This window comes from Delphinapterus leucas, chromosome 1, assembly GCF_059928025.1.
Source record: "Delphinapterus leucas isolate spDelLeu-1000000601 "Yukka" chromosome 1, BTC_Dleu_Yukka2, whole genome shotgun sequence".
Lineage (NCBI taxonomy): Eukaryota > Metazoa > Chordata > Mammalia > Artiodactyla > Monodontidae > Delphinapterus > Delphinapterus leucas.
Window position 1 is genome coordinate 173,654,297 of NC_143129.1, and position 17,585 is coordinate 173,671,881.

Genomic DNA, 17,585 nt, shown 5'->3' on the forward strand with positions numbered 1-17,585 from the left:
AGCTTCTAACTATAGAAGAAATGGAGATGAAAATATGGAATTGATGAAGGCAAAGAAGACTGCCTGAGTTGGACTAAATTGGAGGTATCAACAAAAACTCATTATCCAGAATAAACGTGTTAATATTTTCTTCCCTAGTTGAATGAATGATATTCAGGACAAGTCACTGTGGTGCAGAACAAGTCGCTAGCATGTTACAGCTGTTTTGCTGTCTTATCTCTGTCCAGACCTCTACAGCAATGAGCATATCTAGCACCTAGATTCCCATTTTGCAACAACTGTAGGAAAAATTGATTCAGGCAAGAATTGTCAATGGTTATTAAATCTAGAGGGGGTGCTATTTAATGACAACAGAATATTTACACCATTTTAATATATCTCCTCACAAATTAATTATTAATTATAAAAGGAAAAATTCTAAATTCTAAACATATAGTAGGAAAACTGGACAACACCTTAATCAAGTGATCAAAATTACTTTTACCAAAAGGTGATACCCTGAGATGGACGTAACATTACTGATCTGGTATTCTAACCAAATATGCAATATCCTGAATCTACTCATGAGGAAATGGACAACCTCAAACTGAGAAACATTCTGTAAAATAAGTGGCCTGTTTCCTTAAAAAAATGCCAATACCATAAAAGGCTGAGGTTCCATACTAAAGGATACTAACCAAAGAGAGTGACAACTACATGCAATGTGTGATCCTAGGTCAGAACCTATACAAGAAAAAGTGCTCTAAGGGACAATATTAGGACAATTGACAAAATTAGAGAGTTGACTACAGGTTAAAGTTTAAAATGTTATATATAATGTCAAATTTCCTAAATTTGGTAAGTGCACTATAAGAGAATATCCTTGCTCTTAAGAAATATACAGTGAAGCATTAAGGAACAAAAGGGCATGATGTATGCAACCTAACTCTCAAATGGCGTAGAAATAAAAGCAATATGCATATAGAGCTGGAGAATGTCACAAAGGTTAAGAATTGGTGAATCTGGTAAGGAGTTCTTTGTATTAGCAACTTTTCTGTAAGCCTGAAGTTAAATCAAGACAAAAAGTGACAAAAAAGAATGTGTGTCCAAATACTAAAATGTTTCTGTAGTAAAGATCATAATATGAAAGAAAACTGCAAACAGACCCCTATATTAACAAAAGAAGTTAAACAAATTGTGGTGTGAACTGCCACACAACGGACTACTGTGGAACCATGAAGACTATGACACACAAGTACAACACTGAGAGGTATCACCATGCTTTTCTTTTAAGAGATAAAGTCAGGTACAGAGAGAAGAATATCCTTTTTTTTCCTATGCATAAATACAATGAATGTATAGGAAGAGCTCTGTTTAGGACATATGCTAAGATGTGATTGTCTCTGGATATAGATGCTTTTTCATTTTCTCCTTTAGCTTATCTATATTTTGATTTTCCTGTAATAAGCAAAACCTGTAATCTCTATAATAAAGAATAATATTTTTAATTTTGACATAGAAAGGAATTGGTGGTGGAATTGGAATTATTCAATATGAAAAAGAGCCTATGATAAACATATTGTGAAAAAATTTAAGTATAGAACTATATACACAATAGTAAAACATATGAAAAAAATAAATAAATAACTGTGGAAACTCATTAAACAAGAATTTGGGGGACTTCCCTGGTGGTCCAGAGGCTAAGACTGTGCTCCCAATGCAGGGGGCCCGGGTTTGATCCCTGGTCAGGGAACTAGATCCCACGTGCTGCAACTAAGAGTTCGCATGCCTCAACTAAAAAGACCCCGCGAGTCACAACTAAGGCCCAGCGCAGCCAAATAAATTTAAAAATATTAAAAAAAAAAAAACAGAATTTGGTGTTGTGACCACAGGGGCAGAAATAAAGCTATGAAACAGAGGGAGAGTCCTATCTCTGGTCTTAAGCGATATTATTTTAATATATCTATAAGAGTTTCAGCCAAAGACAGGAATAGTATAAAAAGAATTCAAAATGACTATATTCAATATCTTGTAATAACCTATAATGGAAAAGAATCTGAAAAAGAAAAACATATATATATATATATATAAAAAACTGAATCACTTTGCAGTACACCTGATATTAACACAACATTGTAAATTAATTATACTTCAATTTTAAAAAGGTTTTAGAAAAGAATAAATTAAAGAATTCAAAATAAAATAACACAATCAACAGGTTAAAAGTAACCAAAGAGTTAAAGAAAGTCAGAGGCTATCTCAGTGGGGATGAAAGCTTTAGCAGAAAGAAAATTGAGTTAATGGCATGACTCGAACCAGGACTCTGAGATTAAGGCCTTTGGAGAAAGACACAGAGTCTCCTTGTAGGTATGTCAAAGATAGGAGACTCAATCTGGATGCCTACAGTCCCAGGTCTCCAGTGCCTGTCAAAAAAGATCTCTGGCTTATAGTGACCTTAACCAGTTGAGGTGAAAACTCCCCAATTTGCCTGGTATAGTAAAATAATTTCCTTAGTAAATGGCCTTTAACCCCTAGAAAGATTCAGAATCTAATATAGAGATGAAATAAATCAACATTATTATTGTTAATTTTCAGTTACATTTAAGAATAACCTATTCTTATTTAACACTCAGCGTCTATAATATTTAAAACAATCACCATGGGACTTTGCTGGTGGCACAATGGTTAAGAATCCGCCTGTCAATGCAAGGGACATGGGTTTGAGCCCTGGTCCAGGAAGATTCCACATGTCGCGGAGCAACTAAGGCCATGCGCCACAACTACTGAGCCTGTGCTCTAGAGCCCATGAGCCACAACTACTGAGCCTGCGTGCCACAACTACTGAAGCCTGCTTGCCCAGAGCCCATACTCCACAATAAGAGAAGCCACTGCAATGAGAAGCCCGCGCACAGCAACGAAGAGTAGCCCCCACTCGCCGCAACTAGAGAGAGCCTGCACGCAGCAACGAAGACCCAACGCAGCCATAAATAAATAAATAAATAAATTTATTTTTTAAAAAACTATCACCATGTTAAAGAACATGATAGATTAGTTTTCTGATTCCAATTTAAACTGTGTAATTGAGTAACTGATCTTGAGGTTTTTTTGTTGAAAATGTTAAGAATTTTATGAAAGTTGTAAATAATACTGTTTAAGATAAATTAAAACAAATACAGAAAATCGTAAATTATCAGGTTTATTAAAGTTACATATGTAAAAACTTGGAAATGTTTCACTTGTCAGGTCAAGCAAACTGAATTGCTCAAAACAGAAAAGTAAATACATTAAGTTTATAAATGCAATCTAAAGTGCTAGAAGAAATTTAACAGTTGTAAATGAGGCTGACTGGGATTAAAGTCTGACCAATCCAAGTTAAATAAACCAATGTTAATCAAAGGACCCTAGGCCACCTTGAGAACAATCTGTCAAAACTGACTGTTTTAATAAAAGATTTAATAAGTGTGCAACTAAACTTAAAGGCTTACCCACTCCCAACCTAAGACTATACAAAGACCTGCATACAAATGTTCATAGCACCATTATCCATCATAGCTTAAAATTAGAACCCAAACAACCAGCAACTCGTAAATGGATAAAACAAACTGTGCTATATTCATAGACTGGAATACAACTCAACAATAAAAAGAAACAAACTACTGATACACATAACACAGACAAATCTCAAACAAATTATGCTAAGTGAAAGAAGTAAAACACAAAAGGCTACAGACTCTATGGTTCCACTGATATGAAATTCTAGAAAAGCAAAATCATAGTGACAGAAAGCAGATATGTGGTTGCCTAGGGCCAGGTCAAGGGAAGGGACTGACTATAAAGGGCAAAAGGAAACTCTTTAGGATGATGTATATTGATTATGGTGGAGGTTACACAACTATATGGTCAGCAAAAATAATCAAACTGAACACTTAGAATGAGTGAATTCTATTGTATTATACTTCAATAAAGCTAAAAAATTAAACACTGATTAAACCATAAAGGTTTATAAAAATAAGCTTTGAAATTTGAAAATAAAATTTTAAATTCATTTTCAACCCCAAGTAGCCATAAATTGTCTTCTCTCTGTATACAGATTGCCTCCAAGGGCACACAGAAACACAAAAAAATCCCTCACCTACCACGAAATGTAGGTCATTATCTCATTTTGTCTATCTTCCAAGTTTCCTCTAATATACCATTACCCCTAATTTTTAATTCATAAAAACTTTAAAGGCCTAAAACACCATTAGAAAGCCACTGATCTCTGGGGCTTCCCTGGTGGCACAGTGGTTAAGAATCCACCTGCCAATGCAGGGGACACAGGTTCGAGCCCTGGCCCGGGAAGATCCCACATGCCGCAGAGCAACTAAGCCCGTGTGCCGCAACTACTGAGCCCGCATGCCTAGAGCCCATGCTCCACAACAAGAGAAGCCACCGCAATGAGTAGCCTTTGCTCGCCACAACTAGAGAAAGCCCACGCGCAGCAATGAAGATCCAACGCAGCCCAAAATAAAAATAAATAACTTTATCAAAAAAAATAAAGAAAGCCACTGGTCTCTAAACTTAACTGTTTACTATTGTCTCTCCATTTCACCCTCCCAATTGAATCTAGACAGTTCCTTAAAGTGGGCAGTATGATACACTCCATAAGAGCAATATGTCAGCTGACAGACAGTGAGAGGGTAACTCATAAAAAGTGAAAAAGTTAGGATTCCTACATACCAAAAGGATACCTTTCTGAATTTTTCCTTTGCCTAACTGAGCTGATGACAACAGAAACAACAGAGAAAAGTCAGAAATGAAGATGTGCAGCTACTGTTAAAACAAGGAAAAAACACTGAGAAATTGGGAATACTTAAGGAAGAAAGAAATCTGTTCCTTAAATCTGAAAAGTTGACCATAAATGTCAATACTGTGAGCTAGATTATTGGTTTGCCCTCAAAATATTTTCAAATGTAGTATAAAATAACAAGCTATAGTATAATATAAGAAGCTATCTGTACATATAATATGCAGACACATATATTAAGTAAGTCTTCAAATATCAGAGTGATAGTACAGCCTGTCTAAGGTACTCTGCTCTCATCCTATTTTATCTCCTTCCACACCATCCATCCAGGGTACCCCAAATGCCTATTTGCTATTCCAGGTCTGGGACTGCTTCTCGGTCAAGCATCGACCATCATAATATTCAATCCTGCTATTAACAAAAGGCAAATGGTTTGCTAATATTCTAGTTTCCCAAATGTCCAAAATAAGACAAGCACCAAGTGTTATAGTTACAGACCAAAACATTGTAAAAGACATCAAGTTTTCACCTGCAGTATCAAAAAGTCCAAGAGTATAAGGCTCTCCACCAATCATAACTGTGACTGCATAGTTGTCAAAAACCTAAAACATAAAAATATGACATTGTTAGTGTGCAAGGGGATGGTCAAAACAGGACAGGACAACTCTTAAGCTAAGACAATGTTTCTTTCCCAAGACTCAACCATCTCTTAGTCCATCTTTCTTATATGACCAACCTTGCCAACTAAGCCCTTGCATGACCTAATAGTTCTTGAAAAAAGTGGCAGGAGATGTATTCTGGGATGTCTGCTCTACCCCAGCAGCTTGGATAAAAACCCACAGAAGGCTTAGAGGTGTCACAGGAGCAGAGTCCCCTGACTATACAAGATGATCCTATTCAAGTCTGAAACTTCTGAGACAGTAGTTTAAAGTTTACCTCAATTTTCAACCTGATTTCTAAGAAATTATTTCTTCATAGACCATTTCCTTTTAATCTAGTATTAAAATCTCCTAGATCCATGATAATCTTTTTCCTTTCAGGGTTGAAGACAGGAGCAGCCTTGTTGCAAACATTCCCATTAGAGAGAAATGTAGGTTCCTTCAAGGTACTCAAGGAAAGTGTCTAAGAAACGGCTGGCAGATTATTTGTTGGGACTTCATGAATAAAACTCACGTTATTGGGTACAAATCACATGACCTAAGATATCTTCTTTGAATTGGGTATACTTAAGGATAGTATATAGGTGGGGGGGGTGTGTTTATGTACACTTAAGGATAGTGAATAGGGTATACTATTTGTAAACAGACTGTAAAACCCATTAACAAACTTAGTATATACTAATATTGGTTGTACTAAGTTATTTGTGAAAATGGGAGCTAACAGTGCTAAATGAAAAAAGACCCAACACTAATTCATGGACTCCTCTGAATTAATTTACAATTGAAAAGTAAGGCTTTGCAACCAGGAGAAGGATGTTACATTTTAAGATCAGCTCTGTTTAACACTAATTTTCTGGTTCATGTTTTAGTGGGTCGTTGGGAGTTTGTTTAAATGTAAGCAAGAGTGGATTGGAAGCAAGGGCTTTGGGGGAGGTGGTAGTTAAGGGAAAGTCAGTTCCTGATAACAAGAACAAGGAAGTGTAAAGAATGTGGTTAAGCTCTCAAACCATTCAGGTTATTTTCTTAAGTCATACCTAACCCTTTTCCAGAGATCCACATACAAACACATACATAAAACACCCATAAGCCCTCCTTAAATAGAAAGCCTAGACTCAGAAACCATGTTTACAAGAAAACAACTTTAAATGGAGACTGAAACACAAATAATCTGACAGTTGCCCTCACTCAAGATCCACAAAATCGATGTAGCTCTAAAAGTCCCCTAAAAGTCCCTTTCAACCTCAGAACTTCTTTCACTTACGAATGTCCCCAAATGGGCCAACTCAAAAATACGATTTCGTATTTAAAAATATGATTTCTCCCCCTCAAAGAAACCTAATTTTTCTTCCAATAGCCTGGGCCTACCTCAATCACTTTATATGCCCTGGGACATTATAGACTTTCAATTACAATTAAACATAATTACCAAGCCTTTAATCTGTCACCCTCTCAAAAATGCTCTCATCTCTGAAGATTAACCTAAAGTAATGATACATTTTCTTCCTTTTTACTTCCAAACAATACTAGTTCCATATTAATCATACATAGGTGCTTCATAACCCACCCCTAAAAGAGCTCACTTCACAGAGGTGGTTATTGCCAGGCCAGGCCAACCCTAGCTCCTCTCTCACCACAGAATAGACATCTATGTTTAATATAATTACACCACTGGATTGGTCAACCAACCTGGGACAAACACTGGATCCCCAAACACATTCACAATGAGTGTTACTCTAAATAACTGTCTCTCTCTCTCTCTCTCTCTCTCACTTCAGTATCTTTGTTATTCCCATTTTCCCTCTACTCTTCCAAGGAGCCGATAAAAAGCATTTGTGGGAGAGAATCCCCAAAGGCTTCTTCTGTTGATGTACTCATAAGAAAAACAGGTCTTCTGTGCCTCTAAAAACCAGTCTGGAGCTCCATTACTGCTAGGACAACAGCTCCATAAGCTTTCCTTCTATTCCCTAAGGAGAATAAGTGGAGACACATACTACTTTCCCTGAAGTTACAAGACCCCCAAAATCATCCCAGAAGACCTCCAAGCACTGATTAATCATTGGCCAAGATATCAAAAAAAATCACCTCTTTCCAAAATGTAGGGCATACTTCTCCAAACTGAGACCACCACGCTTTAGAATCTTGTCTATTGGAGTTTTGCCTCCCAGCACTTCTTGCAAACCCTTGTATCACCCCTTCTGACTTTCCACTGATTTTTCAGCTGTTTAATTTTAAAGTGTATATAATTTACCCATGAGAAGTCAAGATCTTTAAAAACAGGAAACAAAGGCAGACAACAGAAAAATTTCAGTACATAAAGTTTTCAAAAGGATATCAAATTATAATATATTTCACTAATAGATGGAAGCTTTATACTTACAGTCGGTACATACTCAGAAGGAAATTTGTTTGTTGTGTAGGATATCAGGAGACATGTTTTACCAACGGCACCATCACCCACAACAACGCACTTAATCGTCTGCATTGCTGAAACAGTTTTGTATCCACTTTAAATATTTCAAATTTGATGATGACCTACAAAAGGATTAAAGATATTTCTGTTAATTATTTGTACTTATACATGTGTTTTTTTCCTTCAATTAGCAACAGGCTCTCTCATTCAGAGCAATAACAGAAACAGCAACCCAACTACTAGGGCTAAAAGAACCTAAAAAGAGAAATAGTGACTTGCAAATAAGAGTCAATTTTCTAAGTTTCTGATCCTTGGCTGTTTTCTTTTTTCTTTTTTTAATTTATTTATTTATTTTTGGCTGTGTTGGGTCTTCGTTTCTGTGTGAGGGCTTTCTCCAGTTGGGGCAAGTGGGGGCCACTCTTCATCACGGTGTGCGGGCCTCTCACTATCACGGCGTCTCTTGTTGCGGAGCACAGGCTCCAGACGCACAGGCTCAGTAGTTGTGGCTCACGGGCCTAGATGCTCCGCGGCATGTGGGATCTTCCCAGACCAGGGCTCGAACCCGTGTCCCCTGCATTGGCAGGCAGATTCTCAACCACTGCGCCACCAGGGAAGCCCGGTTGTTTTCGACATAAGGGTTTTTTAAAAAATCAAAAGTAGCATAAAGAGCAGCATGTCTTTTTATAATGCAAGAGAAGAGGCTATTTGAAAATGAATCCCACGTAGTGTGTCAAGTTAATTTGTGCAACTTTTCCTTCAGTTGTACATGCCCACACATGTATGTGTACTAGACTGCAATACAAAGACCACTGCTTCAAAGAATGGTCCATTTACCCAATCTTAGAGCTATAGTTACTCAGGCTATAACCAATAAGCAGCAGAGCACCACCACCTCCCGTCTGTAATAGATGAGCAACATGAGGGACAGGACAACGATCAGGGTGATCCCTGGTCTCAGTTGCTCTTTTAGCGCCAAGTTGCCTAGCTACTAATTCAATATTCATGGCATGAAGAGGTCAAATCCTAGATTTTTATAATGAAAAATTCAGATCACTCTAAAGCATTCTAACTTACAAACAGATACAATTACTTCAGCTTCTCTTACTGTAGTCCTCCATTCTAAGAAGCTATTGATTACAAATGCGCCAAGGATTTATTACATTTCAATTCTGAATGCTTGTTTTTACACTTAAACATTTCTAAAATCAGAACATATCTTTACCGAAGGTTCCTAACCCTTGTTACCAGCCATTTTCCCCCACATTTTGACATCTACGAAACTGGGATATATGACATCTTAAGAGTCAATGAAAAATTATAACAGTTTTTCTGGAAGAATAAAGAAGAAACACCACACCCTCTATACCTATATTTTAAGATAAAATCCTTTTTCAATTATAATTCTGTAGGGATTACAATTTCTTGTTAGCTAAAGCTGCCACCTTATTAAACATAAAAATGTCACAGAACCATCTAACTGTGGATTGGATGCCAGGCCTATATGCTCGTATAGTAACCTGCACAACTCTTAATCATGACTTACAAGTCTGTTAACATCTCTGTATCAGGGCTTCCTTGGTGGAACAGTGGTTAAGAATCCGCCTGTCAATGCAGAGGACACAGGTTCAAGCCCTGGTCCGGGAAGATCCTACATGCAGCGGAGCAACTAAGGCCATGCGCCACAACTACTGAGCCTGCACTCTAGAGCCCACAAGCCACAACTACTAAGCCCATGTGCCACAACTACTGAAGCCCCGCACGCCTAGAGCCCATGCTCCGCAACAAGAGAAGCCACCACAATGAGAAGCCTGCGCACCGCAACGAAGAGTAGCCCCCGCTCGCCACAACTAGAGAAAGCCCACATGCAGCAACAAAGACCCAACGCAGCCAAAAATAAATTAATTAATTAATTTCAAAAAAAAAAGAAAAAAAATCTCTGTATATACAAGTGAGTAACCTACAGGAAATATACATTCTCCTGTTCCTCATCAAAACCATCTTGACTACATTTTCCCTGTAATGCACTAGAGAAGTACTCATACTAGGTTAAGGATCTTAATCCCTAAACAAAATCAAATTACCTATCAAAATAATCACACTAAACCAAGCACTAAATTAATTCTAGAGAATTATTCTAGAAGAATGTCTTTTACTTAATAATAAAAGAAGAGAAAACAGGAATAGCTGTCTTCTCATGGTTCCTCAGTCCACCTCTGAAAAACAGGATAACATTCTGCTAAAAAACAAGGTCTTCTGTAAAATTTCTTTCCAATTCAGAGTAAAGAAAAGAAAGGTTAAGCAGAGAGAGTTCTGATCATCCTACAGAATATTTTCCAGGTGCCTAAAAATCAGTTTCAAGTTCAGTTCCTGTATCTTCTATTTCTCATGACCATTATTATGGGGCAATTTTTTTTACAAAGAGTTTAATCATAAGCACTGGACAGAAAGTAAGGTTTGATCACTGTGGCAGACACTGCTAGCAGTCTTCCAATTCTTCCTCTCTTCTTTAGTAACAGAATTTTACTGAAGCATATGGCTCTTAGTAAAGACTACATTTCCTAAATTCTTTTGCAGCTAGATGTGACCAAGTTCTGGCAAATGGGAATGGAAGCGATGGATGCAATTTTCAAGACTAGCCTTAAAAACAAGGGGAATAGTTTCTCCTATCCCGGCCTTTAGACTGGAATGCAGACATGATAATGGAAGCTGAAGCAGTCACACTGAACCAGAAGACAGAAATTACATGCTAAGGATGAGTAACACAATAGGAAGGGCCAGCCCTGTATTGCCTTCCAAGGCTTTTACATGAGAAAGAAACTTCTCTTTCATTAAGCCCCTATTATTTTGGACTTCTCTGTTACAGCAGCAGAACTGAATCCTAATTACTATATTTCACGGATGCTAAGAAGACAACAATTTTTAAAATACATCCTAAATTTAGAGGAGTTAAACGTAAGAGAAAAAGTCTTAGAATCAATAAAATTATAATAATATTTGGATTTATCAAGTAACTTTACAGTAAACTTGACCACTTTTGAGACTTTGTCTTAAAAACACCTAAAATAAATGCTATTATTAAATTTTAACTGTGGTTAAAATCAATTGTCATCCCTAAATATGAAGATCCTTATCTTCAGTCTACCTATGGTATTCACTTTTAAGACTTGTAACCCATACTACCTAGCAAATACAAAATCATCAGGCCATTTATAAACTTGAAACTTCTAGTGAAGGAAGAGCTACCATTTCCTGAAAGTTTCATTAAAATTCTCTAGGAAATAAGGAAGAAGAAATTGAAAACAAAAAGTTTCCATAATTAAAGACATGAATACGACTGCCGCATGGTTAAGTCACAACTATCACAAGCTGTATTGAATGTCACAATATTGTTCTGTTTTATGTTTTGTTTTTTTGATCATGAGGCATGTGGGATCTTAGCTCCCTGACCAGGGATCGAACCTGCACCCCTTGCATTGGAAGGCAAAGTCTTAACCACTGGACCGCCAAGGAAGCCCCAAAATCTCTCTGCATTCTTAAGAGCAAAATCACTACGACTAAATGCCAAACTTTCTGAGGAAGATCTTTAAGCTTTTCCAATGAAAGATAATGGGTGACTAGAACTCTTGTGAGAGAAATGTGGTCCGCAAACAGTTTGGCAAGATCACTAACATTACTACTTTGAGAACTTTTAGAAGTCTGGATCTTTTCTGAGCAGGAGAAACAGCCCCCAAGCCAATCAGGCCCTTCTTGCATGTCCTGCTTAGTAAAGCTGGGAAGAATTTCCGAAATACAGAAACTAAATACATAACAATAATAATTTTCCTAACCCTGAAGTCAGGAAAACCCTGGGTTTTAACCTCTGCTCAGCACTTACTAGTGACCTACGCAAGTTTCTTAATCTCTTTTTGCCTCAATTTTCTCATTTGTAAAACAGAACTAATTATAATTTACACCAACACCTTGCAAAGTTATAAAGACTAAGTAATATAAAAGGACTTGGCTCCTAGCACATACTCAATATACATGAATTCCTCTACCAACTGTGCCAGTTAAGTCAATCCCACCATACCTATTTTCGTCCAGAGGATCAAAACTTGCACTGCACTTTCTTCTCTCTTTGGTGGACTATTACCCAATCAAAACTTCTCACACTTTGCACAAAGCAGGTGCACCAAAAACATAGGCTAAAATGAACTGAATATATTTGCTGCTATTTAGCTAATGACACAAAAAACAAGAAATCCACCCAAATATTTTTTCTTCACCTGAAGACTCCCGTATGATTTTTTGCTGTATTTCCTGCATTTCCCTGTATTTACAGAGCAGTCCCTAAAACCAAGCTACTTAACAGGTGTTAACAATATAATTTAGGTATTGGAATAGACCCTATCACTATCTTTAAACACCAAATTAAATGCTTTTTTAGTTTATTAATTATCACTGCCTACATGCAAACTACTGAAAATGTGACAGTTGTTAACCTAAAACAATAAAACAGCCAGTTATTTTACCTTCTCCCTATTGGAGATACAAAGGTACTTCTCAGGTCTACAACTAAAGTCTAGTGGTAGGGTGTGAGAGCTCCCCCTTCTGGTCACCTGACTCCATCTTTTTTTTTTTTTCTTTTTTTTTTTCTGACTCCATCTTAAATGAGGTTTCTGTTTATTAATGTTCACATTGTTATTGATAATATTTTTTATAATCACTTTTTCCTGTTAGGCTTGAATTCAGCCTCTAGATCAGCAATTCCAAAACTATCACTTCGGACAACCAGAGTCAGAATTACCTGAAATGAGTTTGTTAACAATTCAGATTCCTGGGCCCTCACCCCAAATCTAATAGATCAGAGCGCAACACTTCCTATGAAATTCTAATGCACAGTGAAGTTTGAGAACCACTGCCCTAAATGATAACAAGACAAAAAATACCAGTAACAAAAGAATCTAAGCTAAAATAAACACTACTGACATTTAGATCACCTAGAAGTGAGTTTCTTAAAAGCAGAATCCAAATTATCACTGTGAGTTATCTGTATCAACCAGGCACTTTACATATTTAGTAATGAAAAACTCATGTTGTATACTGAGAGATCACGAACCAAGATACTTCAGAGGTGCTTTAAAACTGGTTCAGGGCTTCCCTGGTGGCACAGTGGTTGAGAGTCCGCCTGCCGATGCAGGGGACACGGGTTCGTGCCCCGGTCCAGGAAGATCCCACATTCCGCGGAGCAGCTAGGCCCGTGAGCCATGGCCGCTGAGCCTGCGCGTCCAGAGCCTGTGCTCCGCAACAGGAGAGGCCACAACAGTGAGAGGCCCGCGCACCGCAAAAAAAAAAAAAAAAAAAACTGGTTCAACCCAAGTGTTCTCAAATAATAGTGCCAGTGGCAATACTTATATAGCGCTTACTATATGCCACATACTGTTCTAAACATATTCATACATTTCGTCCTCTCAACTCTGAGATATGTACTATACTGTCCCCATTTCACAGGTAAGAAAAGTAGGGCTCAGCGAAGTTAAGCAACCAGACCAAGATTACTGAGCCCGTAAATGGCAGAACTGGAATTTAAACCCAAACAGTCTGTCAAGGCTCTGCTCCAAAATTCTATACTATACTACTTTCTCCTAAGAAGTGACATTAATCAAAACAAATATGTTCACTAAAAATGGAGTGGCAAGTATATACCTATGACAGTTGCCAGACTGGGAAGAGGAAGGCAGAAGAAGAAGCAAGAAACAGGGGTTAAGTTCATTTCCTATTTCTTCACCCTGCAGACAACCACTCAATCTTATTGGGGAGAAGGGAAGCGAGAAGAGAGAATTTTTAAGATAAGAGTTCACTCTTCCCCTTTCTATCTATATACCCACAAATCTTCCATTTCTTATGCTTCCTCAACCGACAGTTCAGCAATCTATCAGAAACTGGTTGTGGATCCCCAGTTAAGAGCACTGGTTCAGGAGTCAGACTGGCTCTACCACTCTAGCTATGTGACCTTAGGCAAGCTGTATAACTGCTCAGTTCTCCCTTATCTCAAAAATGAAAATAGTAATACTTTTCTCATAGGGTAAGTTGATCGAATAAGATAATATATGTAAGGAATTCAAAACAGTGCCTGGCCTCTGGTAAATGCTTAGTAAATGTTTGCACCTACTCTTAAATGAGTAAAGGCACTTTTATAATACTCATTGTCTTTACTACAAATGTAGTCAAATTTAGAGCTATCACTACAAAGGTGGTCATTTCAGAGTCAAGTTCCAATTTAATTAGGATTATTCTGCAAAGCATTTGACATGTATTATTAATAATTTCATGTACTGAAAGGTCACCAGATGACCCACAGATGGGGAGGGAGTAGGGGGCCAGGGGAGAGACTTTGTTCTTGTAATATATACAATGCCAGCTTCAACAACATGGAGGAAACTAAGCCAGACATATTTGTAATTCCTTATGTTAACTTCCTATTTAAACAACGTCAAATCACCATAACAGCAAAGAGGCTATGTAGTACCAATGTACCATTCTGCTATCCAGAGTGGCTAGAAAAGTTATTCTGCACCAATAACTAAGCACTATTTCTTTTAATAATGAAGTTCATTTGTACCAGAGCTTGGAATTGGTTGGTGTTGAGCAACTTAAGGCATAAAAAATGATTCTGCCAATCATAAGGAAGATAAAATTGTGAAATAAGGTGGATCTTCCATACTCCTTCCCAATACCTATCACTCCTCCTGACAGCCACACCAAAACCGTTATCTCCTACATTCTTAAATGCTTTGGAGGTCCAAATTACCCTTTGAGAATCTCAAAACTAAAGCCCCTTTAGTTTTCTGGGGTTCTTGAGCTCTGGATTTAAAGAGGCTATGGAACTCTTAGTATCATATTATTATTGGCTGGATGCCAACTAAACTCCACCAAACAATGCAATCCCTGAGGAAAAGGATTTGTATGTGGGGAAGGGAAAACGCTCCCAGCTACAGATGCCCTATCTTCCCATGCCCCACAGTTCATTCTAGGCACAAGGCACAAAGAGCATATGAAAAGGTTTGGGGGTTAGGTATTTGCTAATAAGCTTGTTTTGCAAAAAATGTATATTCTCAATCAGACTATTATATCCCTTATAAAAAGATGTCAAATATTAACAGTAAACAGTGTGAATAAAAGCCGCATCCAATTTTTGGTATTCACTGTGGTGAAAATAAGTGTTTGGTCTTTGTCCAGGATTCCTGTCACAGAGCTCCTAAAACCCTTGCAATTCCCCTAAATGGTAGCAGTACCTTTTGTCATTCATAATGAGCCCCTTCCTAATAATGACTTAGGATGGGGCCTCTGGATAGCCTTGGGATGGGACTGCTCACCAGAAAGACCAAGTGATGAGAGCGTTAGAACTTTCAGCCCTACCTGCCAACCTCAGGAAGAGGGGACGGGGAGGGGAGCACTGGAGATTGAACTCTGTGAAAACTGGCGAACAAGATTTAAAGAGCTTCCAAGTTAGTCAACACGTCGTGCTGGAGAGTGCCTGCCTGGGGAGGACACGTACCCCATACCCCAAATTTGCCATCAGCCATGCAGAAGGGTGGATAGCCTGGGTACCCCATCTGCAGCTGGTGCCTAAAGTGGAGGCAGTTTTGTGGGGCTGAGCCCTTAAGCTGTGGGGTCTACACTAACTCTGAGAGTTAGTGTTACCATGGAATTGACAGAAGTGATGTCGGAAAAAGACACTACATTCACACTAACACAAAATACACTCAAAGTAATGCTCTTTTCATTTGAAACACATTTCCCCCGAAGTAATCCATTTTCATACTTAGGATACAGGAAAGAGATATGGAGAATCAAGAGAGTAACAACCCTGAATAAAAAGCCTTCCTTACCTATCCAATGAAACAGCTGGTCTGGTTAAACGATTAAACAGAATAAATAAAATCGGCATCACCTGTCTCTCCTATCAAATCCAGTCACTTTAGAGAATATGGTTTATATAACCTTTTGCTGTCATTACACCTCCACCATAGTTACCTTTCTCCCCCAAAACAAGCAATACACTGTAAGAAGAATGTTTTTAAACCTTGAAATAAACATTTAGCTTCAAAAAATTTATGAGAACCAAAATTTAAGAGTTCACCCAATATTACTTTAAAAAAAACAAAATAAAGAATAAGATTTTTTTTTCCGAATTGGAATATCCCTTAATGAACTAACTAAATCCCATCATTTTGCAGATATTCTGGTCTAAATGCAAAGGACTTGCCCCTATGCCAGACAGTTAATACTCATGTATCCTGACATTCTTTCCCAACTCTTCAGAATTCAGGCAAATACAGAACAAGCCACATAAAGACAGTTCTTTTTGAACTTCATAATTTGTTTTCAGAGTCCTCAGTAAATAGGAAATAATCTTAGAAAACTTTGGCACTCATTCCGCCTGCCAGTGCAGGGGACAAGGGTTTGCTCCCTGGTCTGGGAAGATCCCACATGCCGCGGAGCAACAAAGCCCGTGCACCACAGCTACTGAACCTGTGCTCTAGAGTCCTCGAGCCACAACTACTGAAGCCCGCATGCCACAACTACTGAAGCCCGCAAACCTAGAGCCCGTGCTCCCCAACAAGAGAAGCCACCGCAATGAGAAGCCCGCACACTGCAACAAAGAGTAGCCCCCGCTCACCACAACTAGAGAAAGCCCGCACGCAGCAATGAAGACCAAACGCAGCCATAAATAAATAAATTATTTAAAAAAAAAAAAAAGTCAAAGCAATTCAACTACTGCTCAAACGTATTTGCCCTAATAAAAATCCAAAAGAAGCTTAATATGATCAAGTAGTTTGCCTCCGTTTCGAATAATAAATGTATGCATTCCAATTGGAAAAATAAGTTAAAATTGGAATTCTATAAAATAACTTTCAATTATTAAAAAGTAGACAACCCTGTGTTGGAAGAGACCCCATAGGTCTCTTGTGGTCCTACCCATCTTGCTAGGTATGCTAAGAATGCAAGGCCCTGACCACTCTACCCAGGCCATGTCATAGGGTTGTGTTTGCAGCAAACAACCTTGAAGGGTACAGTAATGTCTCCCTCTGGGACAAAGAACAGGGTTGCCTTCTGCATGCTATTAAATAGTAGGTTCCCCAAGCTCGGTGTTCCTCAGCTATGACACAAACCCACTGCATCTCCCACATGGAAGTCTTAGGGATAAGGGGAAGCAGCACACAACACACTGATCTCCTGCTGCTGGCTGTGGCTTAATTAAATTCTTTGTCTCTGACCCTAGAGTCTCATGTCTTCTGCCAGCAGCCATAAAACAATATCAGGCTAACATATTAGCTTGTAAGGAGAGTAAAATAAAATCCCCAAACCTGTTTACTTAATTGACTGAGCTTTGTGAGACATACTGATTTTGTTGTGGATTTAAGTTGTATAAGTAAATAATAGAGCAGTTTAGATGGTTTCTTAGAATTATTAGAGTAGAGGCTAGGTAAGAACACCAGGTCTCAAGTATTTCATTCATTACCCAGAAGTTTTCTTTATAGAAAATCCTCCTGAAATAATTAACACTTTTTTGCGCCTTGTCCTCCTCACTCAAGCCAGCACATGTCCCCTAGGAGCTGACTGGCTATTTCAATTGTTTATGTTCCATCTTCTAGGTGTCTATTCTAACAGGAAGAAATTAGTGAAGGCCAGAATCCTATCATCAAGAAAGGTGTTAGGGACTTCCCTGGTGGCACAGTGGATCCTCCTGCCAGTGAAGGAGACACGG

At 38.2% G+C, this 17,585-nt stretch overlaps 1 protein-coding gene across 4 annotated transcripts in view; it reads right to left on the bottom strand.

The window, feature by feature from the left end:
- CDC42 (cell division cycle 42) overlaps window positions 1–17,585 on the bottom strand; it is a 46,174-nt gene that overhangs the window by 11,362 nt on the left and 17,227 nt on the right. For all 4 annotated transcript variants that reach the window (XM_089899437.1, XM_022551714.3, XM_089899430.1 and 1 more), the window contains exons 2-3: window positions 7,802–7,956; window positions 5,295–5,367 (exon numbers count right to left, since the gene is read on the bottom strand). In XM_089899437.1, the coding sequence (XP_089755563.1) occupies window positions 5,295–5,367; window positions 7,802–7,906 (178 nt within the window). In that variant the 5' untranslated portion in view covers window positions 7,907–7,956. The remainder of the gene's footprint in view (window positions 1–5,294; window positions 5,368–7,801; window positions 7,957–17,585) is intronic.